At 43.5% G+C, this 22604-nt stretch overlaps 2 protein-coding genes across 2 annotated transcripts in view; both read left to right on the plus strand.

The window, feature by feature from the left end:
* ISCA1 (iron-sulfur cluster assembly 1) overlaps nt 1–13723 on the plus strand; it is an 18411-nt gene extending 4688 nt beyond the window's left edge. The window contains exons 2-4 of the mRNA XM_006018458.3: nt 4539–4592; nt 7003–7108; nt 11158–13723. Of these exons, the coding sequence (XP_006018520.1) occupies nt 4539–4592; nt 7003–7108; nt 11158–11306 (309 nt within the window). The 3' untranslated portion in view covers nt 11307–13723. The remainder of the gene's footprint in view (nt 1–4538; nt 4593–7002; nt 7109–11157) is intronic.
* Nucleotides 13724–20943: 7220 nt separating this feature from the next.
* The window catches only part of LOC112549371, an 8649-nt gene continuing 6988 nt past the window's right edge, over nt 20944–22604 (plus strand). Inside the window, exons 1-2 of the mRNA XM_025197637.1 lie at nt 20944–21030; nt 21495–21598. The gene's annotated coding sequence lies outside the window, so the exon portion shown is untranslated. The remainder of the gene's footprint in view (nt 21031–21494; nt 21599–22604) is intronic.

Genomic DNA, 22604 nt, shown 5'->3' on the forward strand with positions numbered 1-22604 from the left:
TCCCGGGATTTGCTTGAGAAGCATCTATGGATGCAAGCCAGCGTTTTGGTCGCTTTACTAGCCGCAGCATCGCACTGCAGGCTCATGTTCATCTTGTGGTCAATGATGACCCCCAAGTCTCTTTCTTGCATGCCCGCCCGCCCGCCTCACATTCCGGCACCACGTAGCTCCTGGCTGCGTGGCTGGACAGTGGGGCTCAGCAGGAGCCAGCCTGGCTCCAAGGACTGGGGCAGTGGCTGTGGTCCTCCCCACTCTCCTTTCTCCCCCTCCCCCCCGCTGCCTTACCTGAATTTCCTGCTCCAGCACAGGCATGAATAGGAGCCTGTGGTCCTATTCATGTCCTGGTGCCCCATGGTCCCAGGCCAGAAGCCTCTGCTAGGCAGGGGCCTCTGGGGGGCACTGGGCAGGCCTTGGTCTTGCAAGAGCCTACCGGGGCTTCCCTTGGGTCCTACTGCTCCTTGCTCCTATCATCTTTGATAGGAGCCAGGGGCAAATATTAATTTTCAAAAATTTTTAGGGGCCCTGTGGGATTGATAGAATGGCGTGGCGGGCCGCATTTGGCCTGTGGGCTGTATTTTGTCCACCCCTGATTTAGAGGGCACAGAAACGTGTACAGATGGCAAAACGTGATAAAAGTTCAGCAGATTATATCCGTAATAATTTTGAGAAGAAAAGCAAAGACAGTTGTGCTCTCAACTTGTCACTGCAAAAGCTCTCTGTCCTAGCTGTGTGCTGAAGCTGGGACTTGGGTCTTGAGTAGCTTATTCTTCTTTATAGGCCAATTATTTGAACAGTGGTTTTCAAACTTTCTGAAAACACAGAGCCCTCATATCATTTCTGTCATATCATTTCTGCCATGGAATCTCTATCCCTGTCCTAAAAACTGATGCAGAGCCAGGCAACCTAGCCTGACAGTGGCAGTGCAGCCTCCTGGGCCATGCTGCTATTTCCCCCACTCTGCTATTATTTCTAGTCTCTTGTTGGAAGCCCTGGTGACCTGTCAACCTCAGATCCACAGAACAGTTTGAAGACTCCTGCATTAGGGAAGAACACACTGCATAGATGTTAAGTCATTTAAACCTAGATGCTTACCTTCATAATCATAATGGCAAAAACAAATCTTTTTTTAAAAAAATAGGAATTTAATAGATGTATATTATTGGTATATAAGGAAGACTGTTTATGCTTCTATTTCTGAAGTCTCTGGTTTCTACAACAACCAGACCTGTATGCTTTATAAATCTGCTTTCTGCAGACCTGCAATTTGCAATATATCCAAGTCAGCAATAGGGGAGAAAATGCAACCCATTCTACTTAAAAACTTCCATTGGCATTACTAGCTTTTTATCTTTTTTTTTTTTTTTTTTTTTTTGAGAAAATACTCAACAGCATAAAAATTCTCTTTTAATAATAACATTCTAGCACAGAGATGTCAAAAATATGGTCAACAGGCTAGATTCAGCCCACGGGACTTCTCACTGCAGTTGCCAGCAGAAAAGGAGTTCCTGTGGCCACTCCAGCATTCAGGGTAACCTTGCACAATTTTTTTAAATTTGTCAGCTTGACTGTTAAAAACCAGTGTTGGTGCCTTGGTTTAACCTCAGTGGTTTTCAGCCACCACTGCCAGGTAAAAGTGCCCCCCATGCCTGGGCACAGCCAGACTGGGAAGGGCTGCAGGACCAGTGTGTACTCCTCCTGCATTAGGGACCCTCTAATAACCCTAAAGTAGGCAGGAGATCATACTCTTGGTGCAGCCCTTTCCAGTCCAACCATGTTTCCTGGAAACATTGCATGGGGTAGGTGGAATTGTTCCTTCTGCCTCTATGAAGAGCATGATGGGGGTTGACCAGGACGGGCTGAGGCCAAAAAAAAGGTTCTTCACCCTGTTTCAGGCTTGATTACCCTAATACAGTAGGAGCACATTCATTCCACTGCCCTTCCTGGTTGGGCTGTGAATAAAGCATGCAGAGTACTTTTTTACTGAGGTATGGTGGTGATACCTGCCTTGTAACACATCTGAAAGGGTCTTGTGGCACCTTGTTTGAGATCCACTGAACAAAATGAAGTGATTTAGTTCTATAAACTCTTGACTTCAGAAATAAAAGGATAAAAAAAAAAGTCTTCCTTATATACTGCTGTTGCAGTGACAGCTTGGCAGTTGCAGGCATGCTGGCTAAGCAGTGCTGGTGGCATTAACTCTGTCAGCTAGTGCTAACACAGCAGCCTTGGCAGCCGTGGCAAGAAACCACACAAACCAGCTCCAGAGGTGGGTCGTCCAGCCCATGAGGAGCTATGCAGTCTAGATCCAGCCCCTGGGGCCAAATGAGCTTGACAGCCTGTTCTAACATATAAAAGTAATATAAAATACATTTCTTTACAAATACTAATAGGATCTTTCTCAACTCTGTAAGTGTTATCTTTGTCTTACAGATGGAGAAACATGCAGAGGGCTTGCCCTGAATTAAATGCAGAGTCGGGCTATTCTGACTCAGAACACAGAGGTGTGAATATTAGGATTAGCTGTCTGGAGTTGTTACTCCCCACCCTATAAGCAAATTACTAGAATTTACAACATAATATAATCCCTGTCTAATTTAACAAAAAGACAAGTATTAAATAAGGAGTTGTTTGTTTCAGAATATCAAGAGGCACATTAACACTTGTTATTGAGTTGCATATATGCTTTATAACTTTTAATCTGACAGGATTATTTTATTTTAATAAGGAAGGCAATTAAGTTATATTTTTCACATACGAATTTTTTTAAGTTCTTTTCTTTTTTTAAATATTTGTAGTTACTTTATCATCTCAATAGGGCTGGACAGAAAAAGGAAGTAGATAGCCTTGTCTGGTTCTTCTACCCTAGAAAAATGTTGTGGTACAAGTTTCCCTCTATTTATGCAGTACATACGTTCGTGGAGAATGCCGCATAAATGGAATTCGCATAAAGCGAACCTACTTTATAATGTAAGAAATAGGGATAGGTTCCTGTGTCGGCTGCTCCTGGGACCACTCCAGCACTGGCTGGGGTGAGTGTGGACAACCAGGGCTGGGGTGAGTGGGGCCATGGCCCTTTCCTCTGCCTTGGGTGGTGTAGGGCACAGTACTTGCCCCAGCCCCAGCTGTAGCAGTCCCGGGAGCTGCTGGCACCAGCTGCCTGCAGCCACTGGGCTGCACTGTGCCACAAACCCCTCAGGGCTCTGCTTGTCCCCACTCACCCCAGTTCCTGCTGCAACTGTCCCGGGAGCAGCCGATGCCAGCTCCCTGACCACTCCAGCACTGGCTGGGGTGAGTGTGGACAACCAGGGCTGGGGTGAGTGGGGCCATGGCCCTTTCCTCTGCCTTGGGTGGTGTAGGGCACAGTACTTGCCCCAGCCCCAGCTGTAGCAGTCCCGGGAGCTGCTGGCACCAGCTGCCTGCAGCCACTGGGCTGCACTGTGCCACAAACCCCTCAGGGCTCTGCTTGTCCCCACTCACCCCAGTTCCTGCTGCAACTGTCCCGGGAGCAGCCGATGCCAGCTCCCTGTAGCTGCTGGGCTACACCATGTCCTGGTGCAGGCAGCTGGCGCTGGCAGCTCCCAGGGCCCTGCTGCAGCCGGGCCTGGGGTGAGTGACACACCCTGTACTGCCCAGGGCTCTGCTTGTACGCACCCACCCCAGGCCATGCTGGAGCGGCCCTGGGAGCAGCCGACACCAGCTGCCTGCACGGGGCACGGTGCAGCCCAGCAGCTACAGGGAGCTGGCATCGGCCACTCCCTGGGCAGCAGCAGCAGGAGCTGGGGTGAGTGGGGACAGGCAGAGCTGGTGCCGCAGCTCCCGGGCCACTGCAGCCAGGGCTGGGGTGAGTGGGGCCATGGCCCTTTCCTCTGCCCCCACTGACTTACCTGCTTGGGCAGGGGTGCTCTACACTGATGGCGTAAGAACGAATTTACCTTGCATGTATTGAATTATGGGTCTAAATATGCTCATCGCATAAGAGTGAATTCACATATAAAGAACCCGCATAAATTGAGGGAAACCTGTATTTTATTACACAATAAGCAATCTTACAACAGAAAGGTTCTCAAAAGTTTTTTAGGCTGCAGGAGTCAGCTTTTTTTTGCAGAAACTATACATTTAGGTCCAAATTGCCTGTGATGTTATTTTTTATTATTTATAAATATTGAACGGTTTTTCCTTTTTGTTGTTTTCAGCTTGTGACAAAATTATCTGCTTTTTCAGGGAACCCTCAATTTAACTATGTTAAATATAACTTAGGGTGTCAGTTATAGTGTGCAATACCGAAACTTAATGAGTTGAATAATTAGCTTATACTTCAGCAATAGCATTAGTGTCACATGTGACTGCAGGCAAGGAAGGAGATATCTAACTGGAAAGCAAAACCAATGTATTTATAAACTTGAAAACTCTGAAGTTGGAAAGAAACTCTTGACCTTTATTTATAGTGAATTGTAGAAGCAGTAAAAGATTCAAAATATTATATGGTACATTAACATTTTCAACTTAGGTAAATGTTCTGTAAAACCTCCATTTTTCAGACTCCATCAGCTGTACAGAAGATTAAACAGCTTCTTAAAGATAAACCTGAGCATGTAAGTACAAAAGAAAGGCTTGCTTGTATGCTCTGCTAATATTTTTAGCATTTCTTGTGATGCTCACTTTGTCTATTTGAGCAGCTATGAAGTATATGTGATCAATGTTAAACAACTCAAACTCAAAACAAGCAACAAATGACATATTAATGGTACTTGCTATTCATTATTTCACTTCAAAATCTTTTTATACACTAATATTTACTGTTGTATATAAGAATCAAATGTTGTGAGAAAAATTACTTTGGGAAAAGCACATTGAGTTGTTTGTAATTTTAGAAAAAGAGGAAAGTTCAGCATGCATTCTTTAAAGAGATTTGTCAAGACTCAAAATATTTCCAAGCTAGTGTTTTAAAAGTAATCTAACCAATTGCTGTTAGCAGTTATCTAAAACACCAAAAGAACCTTTCATTAAAAGTTGAGATCAGTTGCTCTCATGAGAGTCTCCATTTCTCAAAAAGATTTTGTTGGTGAAGAGATATATATGCATATAATCTTTGATAATATTTTGGCCCATATGGCTAGCTAATATTTGAGCCCTATCTGGCATTTCAGTTAGGAAGAGAAATTGATTACACCACTCAGTTGTTATGTTGGTGTGATCTTGCTTTTTTTTACAAAGTCCTGTAAATACAAATTGTGACTTCCTTGGTCAGAAATACAAGTCTCTTTCCAGGCAGTGCACCACTCAGCTTTCCTATCTGGCCCACTCCTGCAATTGTTTCTCATCTGCTTGGCTTTCTGTCTCACCTGTACAGCTGCTACCAGTCAGTCACTTTCTGTGTTTGCATCTTGTTCCAGGAAGCCCTCAGTCCACACAATTTAGTTTGTCATGCATCCCATTGTCTTGAGTTTTTCCAGCAATCACTAATACATAGGAATTTAACTGCTTCTTCCATTCAGCCTGAAAACAAGGATAGTGTATTCATCAGCTTTAAGCAGTGTTGTTGTTACCTGCAGAATTAGTGGCACTTAATAGCTGCCACTGGCCTCTTTCTCCATAACTGCACGCATAATTTCTTTTTACATTTACTAAACAATTCTGAGTAAACTTTCATGGGTAGGGTGGTAGCCTTTTTATTAGGAAGAGGCAACGTCTGTTAGTGTAGACTGATTTCTGTTCCTTGTCTTGCTGATAACTTCTCATCTGTTGTTTATGCACCTGCTCTCAGGCCTGTCTGCTGACATTACTCTTCCTTCAGAGCTTTTGACAGCAGTACATGTGCTGTGGAACATATGCCCAGAACGTGCGATGCTGACAGATCTGTAGCAGCATTACTGCTAGAGTCTGAAGAGCATTCTGGCAAGATAGTGCCTGTTGAATGGACTGTAGTAGCCAGCAAAAGGCATGGGATTATCTGCAGATACCTTCCACCACAGCTGCCAGATAGTAGCAGAAACCCTATGTCATTCAGCAGAGGTGGCTCAACTGTTGACAGAAAGGAGAGTTTTACCAGCACAGAGAAGTTTTGGTTGTAGATGCACTCAAAATATTACCAGCAAAATTTGGTAGAGTAGACTAGGCCTTGGCCAGACGCAACATCGTCTTGGATAGCTACAATAATTAGGAGTGGTTGGAACCTATCCACAGAATTGTGCTAGCCTTTATGTCCTACTGGGTCAGTGTAAAACAGACTTTTATAAAGTTGGAAAGACTTGAGTAGTAAGGACTAAGTGGTAACATGGTATTGAAGATTGCCACTGAAGTAATTTTCCAGCATTCTGAAATTAGAAATTGACCAATTATCGTAGGAGTGCTGTGCAAATTTGACTCAGCCTCAGTCTTGTCAACATTATCTTACCATCTGCTCCCTTAATAACAGTGTCTACATTGCTCTTGAAACAGAAAACAGTGAAGTATTGTAAAAAATAAAACATTGAAATGCAAAACCACTTGGCTTTCAAGCAAAATTTTTCTCATCTAAACTGCTTATGAGACCTAACACCTAAATAGGGTGCCAGCCATTTTGTTGGAATTTGTTTTTATACAGACTATATTTTTTTTCTGCAATAGAAAATCTGTGGCATAAACTTGATCTTAGTGAAATCCCAAAAACTATACTGTGATAGAGCTCAAAACTATGAGATAGAATGATGGTAGAAATGCCTCAACTCTGTCCACATTCATTGGCATTATTGCTGTCACTAGTGTAGACTGGGTCTGAATTTTGTCATTGCTGACCCAGCCTAACTGTTGGGCTTCAATTGAGTATTTTGCATTTAGTTACTTCATATCCTAACTTTTGCTTCTCTAGTCAGTCTTGTGGGGGAGGGTGGGTAGCATTGAAAGAAGTTAAGCCCTTCTTCCATAAAACTGATTCCTCTGTGTTGAGCTTTACCTTCTAAGGGAGAAAAAAACTTGCATTGAATTCACATGCATCTATTTTCCAATCATCTGATGTTGTTTCAGGTTGGTGTTAAAGTTGGAGTTCGTACAAGAGGGTGCAATGGACTTTCTTACACATTAGAATATACAAAATCGAAAGGAGATTCTGATGAAGAAGTAATTCAAGATGGTGAGTGTTTTATTTGAAGCAATAGAGGGAAAAATTGAGGCAATGTAACTTTTTTACAGAATTTCTAAACTGTTATAGTATGGTACCACGCATGCAGTCTGGACTTTATTAGCTCCATCAAGTTACAAAGGGAGAAATCCTGGGCTTCCTTAGACATTGCTGGATTTGAGTCCATTAAGACAGTATAAAAATAACTGTTCACAGTTAGCAAAAACTTGCAGGGTTAGATTCAAGGCTGCTGGTGCAATAAGTGCAAAATGCATCTCTCTGTATCTTTCTTATTGCACATCCAGGCTGTACTGTCCCTTGGAGCTCTCTAGGGTTGTTGGTGGCTTATCTGACTTACGCTTCAAGTTAAGACAGAGGTGTCAGAAGAGTTCCTGGTAGAGATTGTGACTACAGCAGCCAGATGAAGGTTCTGCCAGCCCAATGTTTCAGGATACATCTAATAAAGGACTTTGACTCCTAGGGACTTAAATTGTATTTTAGTCCTGATGGCTGAATTGCTTTTAAAAAAGAGATTCCCTGTTTCGCTGTATCCTAATCCTCATTGGAATTTACACTCTTGGCTTTAAAATTCCCCACATTTCTGAACATAACTAAACTGCCCTGGTGTTGATACGACAGAACAACTTGACATCTAGTTCATGCCTAGGTTCATTTGGGATCCATGAGCAAGGTGTACCTGAACTCAGGTACTTTGAGCTCAAGTTCTTTATCTGATAGGCCTTCCTAAAGCATGCCAAACTTGTACCAGCAAAATTGGGCCCTCTCTGTCACTTGTAACTGGGTGTCCCCCTTTTTTAAATCTTCCACTTGAGGAATCGGTGTCAGCAGCAGTAATAATGGTGCTTATCTTACAGTTTCATGCAAGGTTGCACAAGTCGAGCTTTACTGAGGGCTACTTGCCAGGTACATTTTCCAAGAGGACTGCTGCTAGTAGGATCTGTTTTGATTGGATGGAAACCCTCAGCTTTCAAGCAGGAAACCATATTTCACATGCAGAAGCCTGAACAGATCAATGAATCACTGCATGGCAAGAGCACAAGACTTGCTTTTCTGCTGTTAAATTGCTTTTCATTTAATAGGAATTATTATAAAGGTCTTCTAGGATTGCCCACCAGGTCATATGCCTATAGCCCCCATTTCCCAGGAAAGGGCTCTGAGTACCAGACAAGTGAAAGAACTCCCCCTCTCCTGACGAAGCCATGCCAGTGCAGAAAAAGAGAATTTGTGATTCATTTAGCTTGAGAGAGAGCAAGAGGGGTGGGAGAGTGATACTGTAGTCTAGTAGCTGGCACTTTCTCCTGAGAGTAGTGAGATATGGACATGCCTTACATCAGTCTGAAGATGTCACTGAACTCAAGTCTTTTGATTCTAGATGAGTGCCCTAACCACAAGTCAAACCTATAATAAAGTGAGGCCCAGCGGCACATTTTCATCCCTACACTAGTTTTTTTCTTTTTGGTTTTTCTTTGTTAAGAAAAGAGTGAGCTCTGCTGGCTTGTTTGAAAAAAGGGAATTGTAGGCACCTAAATGAAGCATTCCTGGCTATGGATCCCAAGTGAGCAGAGGTACCTCTGTAGTGCTTGTCTCAGTACTGCAAAGTTCCAGAAAGGGGCAGGATTTCAGAAATCTGTGTTCATTATTTCCTCTTGGCAAACTCTAGGAAGTTGAATATGCTAATTTCTGGAGCTCCTGCTCAGATTCTGCTTTGGGGTACTAACTCCATTCCAGTGGCCAGATGACAACATCCATTATTAGATGTAGCCCTCCCTGCCAACACTAGCCACTTTTAGCTAAACTTGTAGGCTCCTATTCCCTTGGGTTTCCTGTATTCCTAGCTTTTATCAGTTTCAAGTGAGGCTGAACACAGTATATTACTAAGGGTACTGGGAAATGTTAAAATAATGGTGTGAAGGGATCTGATTCCCCAATCCTAACAATTGCCTGCCCTTGTATACTACACATGCATGGCAGGATGCATGACTTTTTGAGTTCAGGGACCAATCCCAATTGCACCATTATTTTTAATAGGGGCCTTGCAAGCCAAATATAGTTTGCAGGGTTCTCATTGAAGTCAGCTAAGGGGCTCTCCCTTGCAGAGTTTAACTTTGCATGCCCAGCCTGGCATAGACCAGACCAGCATGTTGACTGTCTTGTCCTGTAGCTCTGTGTAGCTCAAGCTGAAGGCAAAGCTCTTCAAAGTCATGGAAGCTGCAGGAAAAGGGTCTTTAAAGTGCTGGCTCACAGTGAGCCCTGTGGTTCACCATGACCCAGCGTGTTTGTTGACCGCGTTAGCCTGCAGCTCCCACAAGGGCTATGGGACAAGTCAGTAATGTGCTGGGTCACCTTAAAGTGCTGGACACACAAGTTGCAAGACTTCTAGCCAGAGGCTCCCTTGCAACCCATGTACCCAGCACCCCATTATAAGTATCAGAACTGTGATATCCCTGGGTGGGACACAGTGCGTATTCAGTTTATGGCACCATGCAAACCAGTCCCAAAGATGTCTGACAAAATTATATATGGAACACCTTTTGGCTGGTTTGCCATTATGGCGCTGCAAATTGGGGGAGAGGGGCGTGTTGCAACATGTCAAATGTAACATCTGCCAGAGGCTTAATATAAAACAACCTTCTAAAAACTCCTTTTTCCCTAAACCACTTAATTTTTAGTGTTTTATTTTTCTATCTGTACAAAATCTAAATTTGTTTACTAAAACGACCATTTTTAAAGTAAACTTGGAGCTCTAAAGTACAATATCTTGCAGCCAGCCAAGTCTGTGAAAATTCTGTATGCTGTTGGAAAAGGGATGACTTTCAGTTCTTGAATCTCAAGAAGCGCTAGTTCATAGTCCTCTTAGTTTATGGTATATTTGAAATGCTTAAACCTGACTGAATATTACTAATTATGAATGAATTACTAGTAATGAACATTTATAGGACTGAATATTACTAGTCATTCAACAAAGATTTTGTGGGGGGGGGTTTAATTTTTTTTTAACAGGGAAAATGAGATTCTAGTCGGATATACTTGAGGCAAGTTGCTTTCTTTTAAAAAAGACAGCTACTTGAAAATACAGGTTGCTAAAACTTCATCTTAAGTTGAAACGTCATAACTTGGAACCAATTTTCCCATAGGAACAATGTTGTACTTATAGTTGTACTTTCAGTAACAGCCAGAGTATTCAGAAATTAAAGTGTATGATTTCTTTTAGAAACTTCCTTATCTTTCAGAATTTCACTTGTTTATTCTACAGGCAGTCCTCGGACTTACGACACAATTGGTTTCTGAAAACCTCATTTTAAGTTGAAACGTTGCAGCACAGAACTGATTTTTTTTCCATAGGAAACAATGTTATAAATGGGGGATTGGTTCCTGAACCAAGGCCTGATACCCTATTTTTACCAAAAATACCCCAGAATTTTGTACCTGATCAATTATAGATGAGTAATATAGCTACATTAATGTATTTATATTGTAAATAGCAATCATATTGATTTGGAAGAACTTCTTTGAGGTGACTTTGCTGGACTTTTTGAAGGGCTCTTGGCTGGAGTCTTCTCGGGAGTCTTGGCCGCAGGTTTTTCTGGAGAAAAGAAAGTGTCCAAGGAAGTTTGGACAGATGTTCCCCAGGGAGATGGACAATGCAGCGAACTTGTTCGTTGGTGTGGCATTGCATCAGATTGAGCAGTGTAAAGTTGAAACAGGATGTCAGTTTATAAACTTCATAAGTGGCGTTCATTGTAACTTGAAACGTCTTAAGTCGAGGACTGCCTGTAACACAGAATTAGCAACATTAGCAGTCCAGGCAGAAATGGGATAATGCAAGAGAGGATATCAAAGAATACTTTATTACGGTATGATTTATTGCATGGTGTCAGGTATTTACTTGTCTATCTTGAAGCAGCAACAAACCACACTGACAAACTTTGCATTTAGCCTCTACATCACATGCATTGCTAGATTGTGTTGTAAAATTAAAAAGTGAGTAAGACCTATTCTGGGATCATACAACAATAATTGTCTTTTTTGTTTCCCTGAAGGAGTTCGAGTGTTTATTGAAAAGAAAGCACAGCTCACACTTCTAGGCACAGAAATGGACTATGTAGAACACAAACTGTCCAGTGAATTTGTCTTCAATAACCCAAACATCAAAGGAACATGTGGCTGCGGAGAAAGCTTTAACATCTGAAATCTCAGGACTTCTTCCTTTGTTTTCAACACCATGGAACACTTACTCAGCTTTGTGATTTTTCTGAAGCATTCGCATTTCTTTCAGGTTCTTAGGCTTTGTGAAGTGTGGCTGCCTTTAAGGAAAATAAAGTGATTTTAAAATTTAACCTGTGTGTTAAATCCCAGCACTAGTATATTTATGCAGTGAATTGGTCCCCAAAAGGTAAAGGACACTAAATTGTGCAGTAGAACTATGTTCTCATGTATTGAGGGAAATCAAGTTTCACTCTTCGTTCCATCTTTTAATTTCAGTTTCTTTTATTCCCACTCTCAAAGAAAAAGCAGTCAGTAAAAATATACTGGCCAAGTGTTCTGCTTTGATGAGGGAAAGTAATGCTATTAATGCAAGTAGGTTTCAGAGCTTACTTATGCTTGTCTAACAGAACACTTCAGTCCGTTCTTGAGAGGTTTCCAGTATCTTCATCCCGTGATAAATTTGAATATCAGCATTATAGTTATTTATTCTCCAGGAAAAGAGCTCTGAAAGTAGGAAATACTGACTTTTGATGCTAAAATGGTCATACATTGCTGGTTCATGAACTAACAAACTAATCCATATCTTTAAAATTATCCTCATCCTTTCATTTTGGAATGTCTTGCCTCTCATTTGCTTTTCCCCACAGCAGACACAGTCTCTCTGCAGTTAAAATAAATAGTGTGCAGGAACAACAAACCTTCAACCACTAAAGTATTATGGCAGAATACGCACAGGCCACCCTTTTCCCACATCCTATCTGTTTGTCTTCATCCTGTTCTGACCCAGGGAGCAACATTTCTAAAGTTTCTGTCAGACCTAGAGTCCTCCCTTTACACAGTATGTATGTATCCCTTGTATGTTGTTTGGGCACCCCACAAGGAAGTTATTTATTAATCAGAGGAAAGCATTTTGTCAATTTAGCTTTGCAGTCATGCTCCTGACCAACTTTGTGACAGCTGGACCTCATTAGTAACTTGTGAAAGTGTTAGGTTTTCCTTACAACATTGATGATAATTTGTTTCTACAGACTGTTCTGGATGAGAGTAACTTTATAAAAGGAGAATTTCACTTTCAAAAACAATCGTGCCCTGAACAAAAAATTATGAGATTTGCACTGGCTTTCATTTAATGAAAATGTCATTGTTTGGAGGATGCTATTTTTAATTAAAAGATACTTTAATCTCCTTTCTGCTAATTGGGACTCTTCTGTATACAAACCAGTCTTCTCATCTGTTAACATTATGCAGCACCTCTTCCCTTGCTAGTTGGGCATTAGTAAATATCAAGTATGGCTTTCAGTCTTTTGTTTCTCCTGTTCTTCCTGCTGTCCAAAGATGAAGCTTGCTCCAAAGCTATTCATTCATGCAACTTGAAGGAGAGACCATGAGAGGCAACAAAGTCATCGCTGCTTGACTGATTGGTCTAGAAGTCTGACAAAATGAGGTGACAAAGTTGTTTCCAAGGAAGACCTGGCTGTTGGGTTCTAAGAAGGGAGGGTGCTGGCATATGAGCGGGCAGTAGTGGAAGATGAAAATAAACAGGGCATTAGGCTTGAAAACTGACAATCCAGTAGTGAAATAAGTCTGGAAAGCTGCTAACTTGCATCTGAGCATGAAAACTGCAGAGGGCAGCTAAGAGAATCTGACTGAGGGGAAAGGAAAGCCATGGCATTCTTGCAGTAGTGAGCATAGCACAGGTCTCCTTTTTCCCACATCCCATCAGTTATAAAAGTGAAAGGTTCCAGAGGTATTGCTTGCTTAATGTTCATACTTGAATTTTTAATTTTGCATGTACGCAACTTTGGTGTGAAAGCACTAGTTTTCCTTCAATTATCAACTTTGTTACACACAGTTGCTTTGTTTTGTATTGTAGTTAAATGGAGAAAAGATGGCAAGACACTTGCTAGATTTGAATTTCTAATACCACAAGTCCTCCACTCCTGCCAAAAAAATTATGTTTGTGTTATTGTTGCGATAATGTCCAAACTAGTCCAAATGAAGGACAGTTCTTGGGATTGTAACTCTCTTGCTTCTAAGTAGAGGATAAAGAAAAGACTATGAATGTAACACTGGTAATTGGTGAAAGTGCTATTGCTGTATTCATTTTTTATTTGTTTTTTATTTTTGAGGGCTTTTTGCATAATCAGTGTTCCTTTTCATGTGTCCATGTAAATGCTGTGAGTGAAAGCTCTCACTTTCATATTCTCAGATAGTAAAAATGACAACTTTCTTAAAAGATTAAAACACCTAACGCACAATCTGTTAAACTTTATTTTTTATGTGAGTGCTAGTAACAGTTATGTATGAACATAATTTTGTTAACCCATTTATAACTTGTGCAATACTGTGTATGTAGCATTCTCAGTTGTAATAATAAATATTGTCTCTTGGTAAACAGAGCATATTTTTGGTTATAGTGGTTTTTGTATAGTTGTAGCAAATTAACTCATTGAATGAAGTCGGCTCAGACTACCATAGCTGTATGGAGTGTGAAGTACTATATTCCAAATAATATCCCCTTAATGATTCTGGATACTAACAGTATTAGAAAAATTCAGTGAGATAACCAAACAAGGACATGTAAGTCTTGCCTACTAGTAATGGGCTGATTCATTATGAACTTTTGACCTGTATCGCCAATCAGTGTCTTCTGGTCAAGTCTGGCTGAACAGTAGGGCTGTGTGAAATTTCTCTGGCTGTTTCATTTCGACGCTGTTTCGACTCGTTTCCTTTGCCTGCAGGAAAACAGAAAGTAAGGAGAGGGAGGGGGAAGGGCTGCTTTCATATTGACTTGTGTATCTGGCCAGTGACTGTGGTCCTTCCCTGAGGTCCCTTCCAATCTCAGTGCTCTGGGGGAGGGCTGGAAAAACAGCATAAAAGACAGCATTGTTTGAACTGGCCTGCTTTCTGTCACCCGTGTCATGAGTTTTGCTTGTCAACAGCCTGAGGTGCAGTTTCTCAGAAACCCCTGCACCTCTCTCCTTGAAACTTGGCAGGCTTTGTGGCCTCAGCAGGGGCAACCATCCCTTCAAGTTCCATCCAAATCAGGCAAGAACTGACAAAGTTTTATAAGCCGTTTCATGGTTCCCCATTCTAGCCTATAGGCAAAACATTGAAACAGTTTAAACAAAACAAAACGGAACAATGGTTTCAGATTGAAACTAAACACTGTCCCGTCGAAATGGAAGTCTAAACGAAACAGTGCTGTTTTGCACAGCCCTACTGAACAGTGGAGACTGGCTGTGCAAGTCAGTGGTAATGTTTTACTACTCACTGGCACCATAAAGCGTACCCAGCATTCCTGAGACTTTTTGTATCATGAAAGGGAATATTTTCAGCTGAAGTTAAAGCGTAGGAATCAAAATTCATGCTATTTTTTCTGCTCCAGGAGTACAGGTATGAGAGATTTCCCACGAGAATCACTTTTAAAGAAAAAAAAAGTGGCAAAGGATTAAAAAGATTACACATTTTTGCCGAAATTAGTCTTTGCTGTTTAATCCACGACCTGTACCTATAATCATCAGCATAACAACAGGAAAATTCTAGGTTTCAAAGTAAAACTTGGCATGGCTACATTACTGTGGCAGTTGTTGGGCATCAAGGCATGTAGTTTGTAAGGAGAACACAGTTAATTCCTAAACGAGATATCCCAGGTCCTGTAACAACACACAAATGTTACAGACTGAGTTCTCTGGTCTATGCAAAGACCATAGAAGTCTGAATCAGCAGGATTTCTTTACATAGGAAACCAAGGTGCAAAAAAGCTGCACGCATGGCCTCCAGACCAGATTTACAGATCAAATTTAGGCAACAGCAGGATTTCTTTTAAAGGATTTGCATTCATGACGGAAGTAAGGTAAGCAGCTGCATGTTCTTACCAAATTGTCAAAGGCCTTTGATATTGCTCTGATATTGCTTTTCTGTATATTCTTGGGAGAGGCTTTGAAGCTAGATTTATTTAACATAAACAATTAAGGTTTTGTATTTTTTGTTTTGAAATTCATTTTTAACAGAACTAATGTGGCTTGACTTGTATATGATAAATTGATTTATACTAGTAATTCTGTAATTGGCCTGCAAGATGGATGCTTAACCACATGCACAAGATTGCATCAGTGCACAGGTCAGGTCAACATGCAGGTCAATCTGCAGCCAGATCCAGCATTCAGGGTTGCTCTGCAGCAGGATCTGGCCAACATGCTGAATCTAGCATGTAGGTTGTGCCAGCAAACAGGGTCTCTCCACAGCCAGATCCAGTGTGTGGGCTCAGGTTGGTGCATGGGATCACTCCATGACTAAATATAACATGCAAGGCTGGGTTTGTGCACCAGATCACACCTGTAGACCAACCATGCACGCCAACCCTTTGCTGGACCTAGCCTGTGGACTGATCCTATTAACGGGATCTGCCCTGCAGACCAGTCCCATGTCATTCATCCAGCCCATGTGCTAAGTAGGTTGTGCCCCACTGATTTATACCATTACACATGCTAAGAATGAAAGAAAATAAAACAGAGAATTAGTCTTTTGTTCACTAGTTCAAAGTACTAGTTCTTTCCTTGTGTACCAACATATACATATTTGTCACAAGGTAGCAGCAAATTTCCAATACTAATCTTTCAAAATAGGACTCTTCTCAACCTATATTTTAAATTTCATTTTGATGTAGTATATTTGTATATTTTAGAGTAGTTTACTTCTATTGTATGTTGGTGATGACTATTTTCTTCAATCAATACTGGTGGTAGCTTTCTATATATTCTTTCTTTGTTTACCAGTGCTTGAATGATAAAAAGTGTGTTACGGAAATACAGAATGCTAAATCCTTTTACAAATTATGTGCAGCAATGTTGGAAAATCTCCTGTGGTGCACATGACAACAGCAGCGAACAGCCAGCTGTCACAAGGTGTTTATGAAGGGACAGGTATGAGTCAAAAGGCATGGTTTTCTTTTCTTATGGCAGTGGCCTCCTAGTGACCATACCTGCTCATGTAGTTAGGATTTTTAGAACTGAAAGTTCCATGTGTTCTTTGCACGCAATTTGTTCCTCCCATGACGTATTGCATGTAGTCATAAATCTGTTGTCAAGCGAATGGCTTGTAGGTTCATGATAATAGAAGTGCTTTGTCAGCATAATAGCATACTCATTTCTTGAGGTGTTCTGGATAGTTCTGTAGGGATGGAGCAGAGTACTTTGAACCTAGCTGGACTAACCATTTTAATTCTAAGTGGACGTGCCCAATACCTCTCAGATGCAACCAATTATTTGTATTTTATGTACTGCAATACAATCATCTAGCAAGTTTGATTTTTCCTTCAGAAGTATAGTGAAAGTGTCCTGGTACAAATAGACATTGCATTTATCCCAGGCCTGGTTGTCCCTTTGTTTGTCCCAGACCTAAAATGAGGAAATGGTGTGTACATATGTTGCCCTTCCAGTCAGCAGTCAGTAAGCAGATGCGTTCAGTATCACTTCTCTGGCAGCAGGCAGCTGGGGAGATCAACCATCCCACCATGCCTTCAGATAACCAAGTGTCCGTAGGTTTCTGGGGATTCCTCAGTGATGTGCAAAGCACCCATTGGATGTTCTGCAGGGTGGGAAGGGGCTGGCAAAATCTTTGTGGGCAGGACTTCAGGGGAAATGACTGCTTAATTGCTGCCCCAAACTGCCTGGCATTGCTTGCTGCTACCACTGCTATCAATGAGTAGCACAATTAATCTGGATGTGGTCCTTCAATACAGGCCATATTGGCCCAGTGGTGTGGGCTTGTGCTTGAACTTTTGCGGAAAAGTCTCCACTAGTGGGCCCTGGCAGCTTACTTGCCTTTGGCCATTCATGCAACAAGTGAAAAAGGACAAATCTCAAGGAAGACAAGAATTGCTGGATGTCATCCACAGGGAGGCACATGGCTACATCTGCCTTGCCCTCCTTGCCAGCAGTTGTCACCCTGAATATGTTAGCTACAGGTCAACACAGTGTGTCCAGGCTGGTGTAGTAACATCTCCAAACTTAGCAGCATTTCTGTGCCAGGGAGATGAGCAGCAGCTGATGGGAACAGATCATCGTGGCCACCTGGCATGACAAGCAGTGGCGGATGAACTTTCACTTGCCCAGGGGTACCTTTATAATGATCTGCACCAAACATGCCCCTTCCCCCTGGTGGCAAACCACTGGGATGAGAAGCACATTGTCATCATAATATGGAAGCTCACTCCCCTGGACTGCCTCTGGTTTGTGCCAGACTATGTCAGAGTTGACAAGTCCACAGTGCTCAAAACTGTGGGGTAGAGATATGACTGGCAACCAGTGGGTGATGTCCCTCAGATCACGTGTCTTGCCGACCCACAGGAGACAGTGAATGGTTTTGCCAGCCTGGGGTTCCTCAACTACGTTGAAGCTTTTGGTGGTGCAGACATCACCATCCTTTCCCCTGCACACTGTGCGTCAGCCACAAAGCCTTTTTCTCACTTGTGCTGCAGGCAGAAATGGACCACTGTAGCCATCTTGTGCATGCGAATGCTGGCTGGTTGGGCAGGGGGCATGATGCCAGGATCTTTAGAAACTGTTCTCCCAGAATTGATGGAGCAGCACAAGTTCACCCCAGATCTTCTCAGCAACAAAGTGAAGGGAGTGACAGTACCCCTGTGGTTACATGCGAATCCTGCCTACCCTCTACACTCACGGGCTGCCTGGGTGCCTGCAAGGAACTGTTTAACTACTGGCTCAACAATGCCGGATGACCCTGGAGAGTATATCTGGGCACCAAAGTCTGGCTGGAGGGGCCTGCAGACCTGCATGCAAATCTGTGAGTCCAAAGGGGAGCCCCTGCCTGAGCCACAGCCAGTTGAAGCAAAGCAGCCACTGGTACTCAGGCTCTTTTCCTGCCAATTGTCCCACAGGGTGCATGTGCATGTGTGAGATTTACTGGCTGACTATTTTGCCAGACTCTAGGCTGAAGATTGGTGCAGTGGCATGTAGAGGCCCCTTTCACATGTCTCATAATTAAACATTGGTAACCAAGCTTCAGCTTGATTTCAAGAGGGGCCAGGATTGGGGCAAAAAGGGTGCACTGTGGGATGCCTGGAGGACTGACTGGATGACTTGTCCCAAGACAATGCTTTAAGACAACCATCCATGTTGTCCTGGAAGAAACTTACTACTTCATATCCCAAATGGGTTTTTGGGTTTGTCCCTGGGACATTGGAAGTGGCAGAGACTGCACTCTGCCTTGAGAGAAAAGAGTTTCTTTTCTAGTCTTTTTGCAATGTCTAGTGATAGCTAAAACTAAAATTGACTCTTTTCTTCAGCACAGTGGTTCTCAACCTTTTCAGGGTCAAGCCATACTGCCACTACTTTTTTTTTGTTGAATGCAGGCTAGTTCTCCCTGGCTGAGAACCACTGTTGGTGCTGCCTCAGCTTACCTGAGTGCTTCTCAGCTGGGCTCTGCTGCAAGTATGGAGCTGTGCAACTGGGACAAAGCTGCCCTGTTCTGCAAATCCAACTTAGGAAGGTCTGTGCCATGGATGCAGGCTCCTTCTGCTTTGATCAACCTAAAACAGGCAGGAGCTGCCTCATTCTGCACAGCTCTTTCTGGTCCAGTGCCCCAAATGCTTCTCTTAAGCAGCTGGGACAGTTTCACCTGTTCCTATTTCCAGTAAGCAGCTTTACTGCCTGCTTTGGGTTGATTAGAGTGCCCTAATGCACAGGGAGTGCATGGGGCAGTTTTACCTAGCCACTGCCCTCACAGCTCCCCTGAAGGGGCCTCTTATCCCTCCAGTGTGCCATGCACCCCAGTTGAGAACCATCACTTTAGCTGCTGAAACAATGAGAGAGCCCTCGAAATACTGTAAAATTTGAGTAATAATTCCTATCATCCTGAGCTTTTTCCATGGCTAGAAACCCAGATGCTTTCCTAAATGCCCCCGTTTTCATCTTTCATATTGGTCACCCTGAGTCATTTGTGCAGTCCTGTCCTATCTAATCATAATATCCCCTTTGATTCCACAGCAAAGAGTGCTATGAAACATGGCGAGTCACTTCTTTTTCTCTGAACAGAGCATTTAGATTTGATTTCCTCATCTTGATGTTAATCATTTTCTTTCTTGCCCTGAATTAATCTCAAAGAGGAAACTGCATGTATGCACACCTTGAGATAGGGAGACCTAAGGAAGGGTAGCGTGATACCCAAAAGCTTAAATACCGACCATACAGTTTGTTCAATACAAAATATCATCCACCAGAACTCTTGCATCTTGAAATAGGATGATGGGGTCAAGTGCTACTGAACTTGATGGGCATTCTCATGATGCTCACTGACATTCAAATGTTGGATGCAGTCAACTTGCCAGAGAATAGGTAGCAGCCAGAGCTTTCCCTCGAGGCTACCATCCTGTGCTCCAGAGCCTCAGCTTTCATTAAAAATAGTTACAACAGCTTTCATAGTTGCAGATGTAAACTTCCAAAGGAGGCTTGGCTGAACATTTTTTTTTTTTCAAAATTGCTCTCTGGCCATTTTCAGAAATAAGATTGTAGATTTATTTATTTCTTTTGACAAAAAAGAATTTTTTTAAATTTTGTTGGAAAAGGTTTATTCATGTTTCCCCCCCTGAAGCCACACTTTCCCACATCTGACCAATACCACTCAAACTGTGAGTATGAAATAACGCCGTAGCACCTTGCAGGAAACACGAGCTGTGAGAACCACTGATGATGACTGAATGAAGTCTCAAATGATCCCAAACAGAAACACAGCAAGGGATTGAAGAGCAATTTTAAATACTATTTTTCTGAGCTGCATGCAAAACATTTGAACTCGGGGATCATTTTTCTTCTCCAACTCTGGGAATCTCCCTTTTTGTTATTAGCTGCACACTGTGAAAGCATGCACGGGTGGAGGAAGAAGGAACTAGGGTAGTGCCTCTACCCTCATATTGCAGGAGTACAGGATTCACCTTGATCAAAGTCTTTCCTTCTTTCAAAACTCCCTCTAAGAAACGGTCTGACTTCTAGGAGCTAAGAAATGCAGGCTATAAACCAAGCTTTCCCTGAGTTTCAGCACCACTGTTACCTACAGCTGCCTGCGAGCTCAGAGGAGCTCATCTTGGGCTGGGAGTTCACCCGGGGTTAGACACAATGCACACATAGAAGGGAGCCTTCTGGCATAATAGTGGCTTCATTTTAAAGGCAGGCATGGTTCTTTGAGTAGATGCGATATCTTTTATTAGACCAACTGAGTAGTTGCAGAAAAGTCCTTTGCAAGCTTTAGGGCACAAGCACCTTTCTTCAGGCATAGGGAGTCCACAGGTGGCGTGTAGAGGGGAACACGGCGGGGTATGTGCCCCCCCAGAACTGGCTGCTGCCAAAGCCGCCACCAGTTTCTGTGGGCAGTCGCCACCCCCCACCACTGACGCAGCCAGCGGCAGCTGCGGGAGGTCCCCACTTGCCACCTGCTGCTCGCCACCTCCCCTCAGCGCCGACACCACCGCGGCCGCCTGCGGGCCGTCCCCGCTCGGCCTACCCTCGCCACTGAGGTCGCCCTGCCAGCCTCCAGGGGCACGCGGCGTCCGTGAGGGAGTGAGACGGCCGGGAATGAGAGGAGGTGCAAGTGTGGCAGGATGCCAGTGAGCTTGTCAATGGGGAGAAGTCAGAAAGACAACAGGTCAAGCGGGGGAGGAGGGCGGACAGCAGGGGAAAGAAGAGCCAAGGGTGAGTAAGGGGGACACGGGAGTGGAGGAGCTCGCAGGATGAGGATGTGATGAGCCCTCAGAGGACGGGGCGAGGCTGCACTCCCCTCTCCTTTCTCTCCCCGGCCCTTTCTCTTTGCTCCCTTACCGTGCTTCTGCTTGGGAGCACCTGGGACCTCCCTGAGCAGGCTCCCTCCTGGGGGAGGTGCAAGAGGCCAGGTCCCAGGAAAGGATTGCCCACCCCCCAGCCCTGATGCATCCCCAGCGCCTCCCCCTCCCCACGGCCCCTCTGTGACGGCCCCTGCGGTCAGAGGAGCCGCTGAGCCCGGGCCGCGGGCGCCGCAGGGCACCGGCATCGCAGGCTGCTTCCAGCGACTCGGCTAATGCAGGGGGCATTCTTCCTGCTTCGCCCTCGGATGGGCAGGTTTGCTTGATGCCTGCTGCTTTCTCTCTCTCGGGACTGACCTGCCCTCTGCTTTCTCCCAGGGACTGTCCCGACCGCAGCGGCTTGCTTTCAAGACAGGCTGTTGGAAAACCATCGCATCCGTGTTGCTTTCCCAGATGTTGCAACCTGCGATCCCTGCAGGCAGGTTGTGCTTGGGGTTGGGAAGGATATTCCTCCAGATGCTTTTACTTCTCAAGGCACCCAGAAGCGGGTAATGCAGTTGTGGTACATGGGAAACTATGCAGAGCTGCCTACTGACTTTGCAGACCCTGCGGAAGTAAATCCAGCCTCTCTGGACTGGTTAGGGCCAAATGTAGTGACTGGCCAAGCCAGGGGGAGGTTTGGATGTGCTTTCCAATACACTGAGCTCTTTACAGCGATAGGGAGACATTTATCTTATTTTCCCAGCAATTTGAAGGAGCTATAAAGGAAACGTGTTACTCTGCAGATGCACTTGAGCTCTTGAAAAGGCTCTGAATGAACAAGTTTATTGTCATGTGAAAACGACTGTGTTTCATTTATTCTGGCAAATGCTTCCACTTTTGGACCAAAACATCTGTCTTTTAACACCATTAAAGAAACAGCGTAAAACCAAGCCAGCTTAGAAAGCTGCAACATCGCCTCCAACAATAAGGACATTATTTGATTTTTCCTTGCCTGTTTAAGGTTGGGCTCCCTGCTAAAATTGTGGTAATTTTATGAAATGTTGATAGCAGTAGGTTAGGAACTGAGCAGAGAACAGAAGCTTATTCCACACAGGTCATGAGAAATGTTCAGGCTGTTCAACTAGTGGTGAGTGGACAAGGCATCATTTCACAGACATGTCTGGTAGTGGTGCCTTTAGAAAACTCTATTCACTTTTGCACACTTTAGTATGAGAAAGATGTGGATAAATTTAAAAGTAGTAGCAAAAATAATGAAAGGCCAGCAGAAAATGACATATTGAGGCAGCTTAAAAGTCTTGGTAAGCCTAGGCAAAATGATTCTCTACAAGTACCTGACAGACACAAGCCCTAAGAAGAGAAATAAATTGCTAAGGATTCATAGATTGTTAGGGACTGGAAGGGACCTCATAGATCATCGGGTTCAGCCCCCCTGCACTAGGCAGAAAAAGACAACTGAATAGGAAAGGAACAACTAGAAAAATGGGT

This window comes from Alligator sinensis, unplaced genomic scaffold (genome assembly GCF_000455745.1).
Source record: "Alligator sinensis unplaced genomic scaffold, ASM45574v1 scaffold240_1, whole genome shotgun sequence".
NCBI classification, from domain to species: domain Eukaryota; kingdom Metazoa; phylum Chordata; order Crocodylia; family Alligatoridae; genus Alligator; species Alligator sinensis.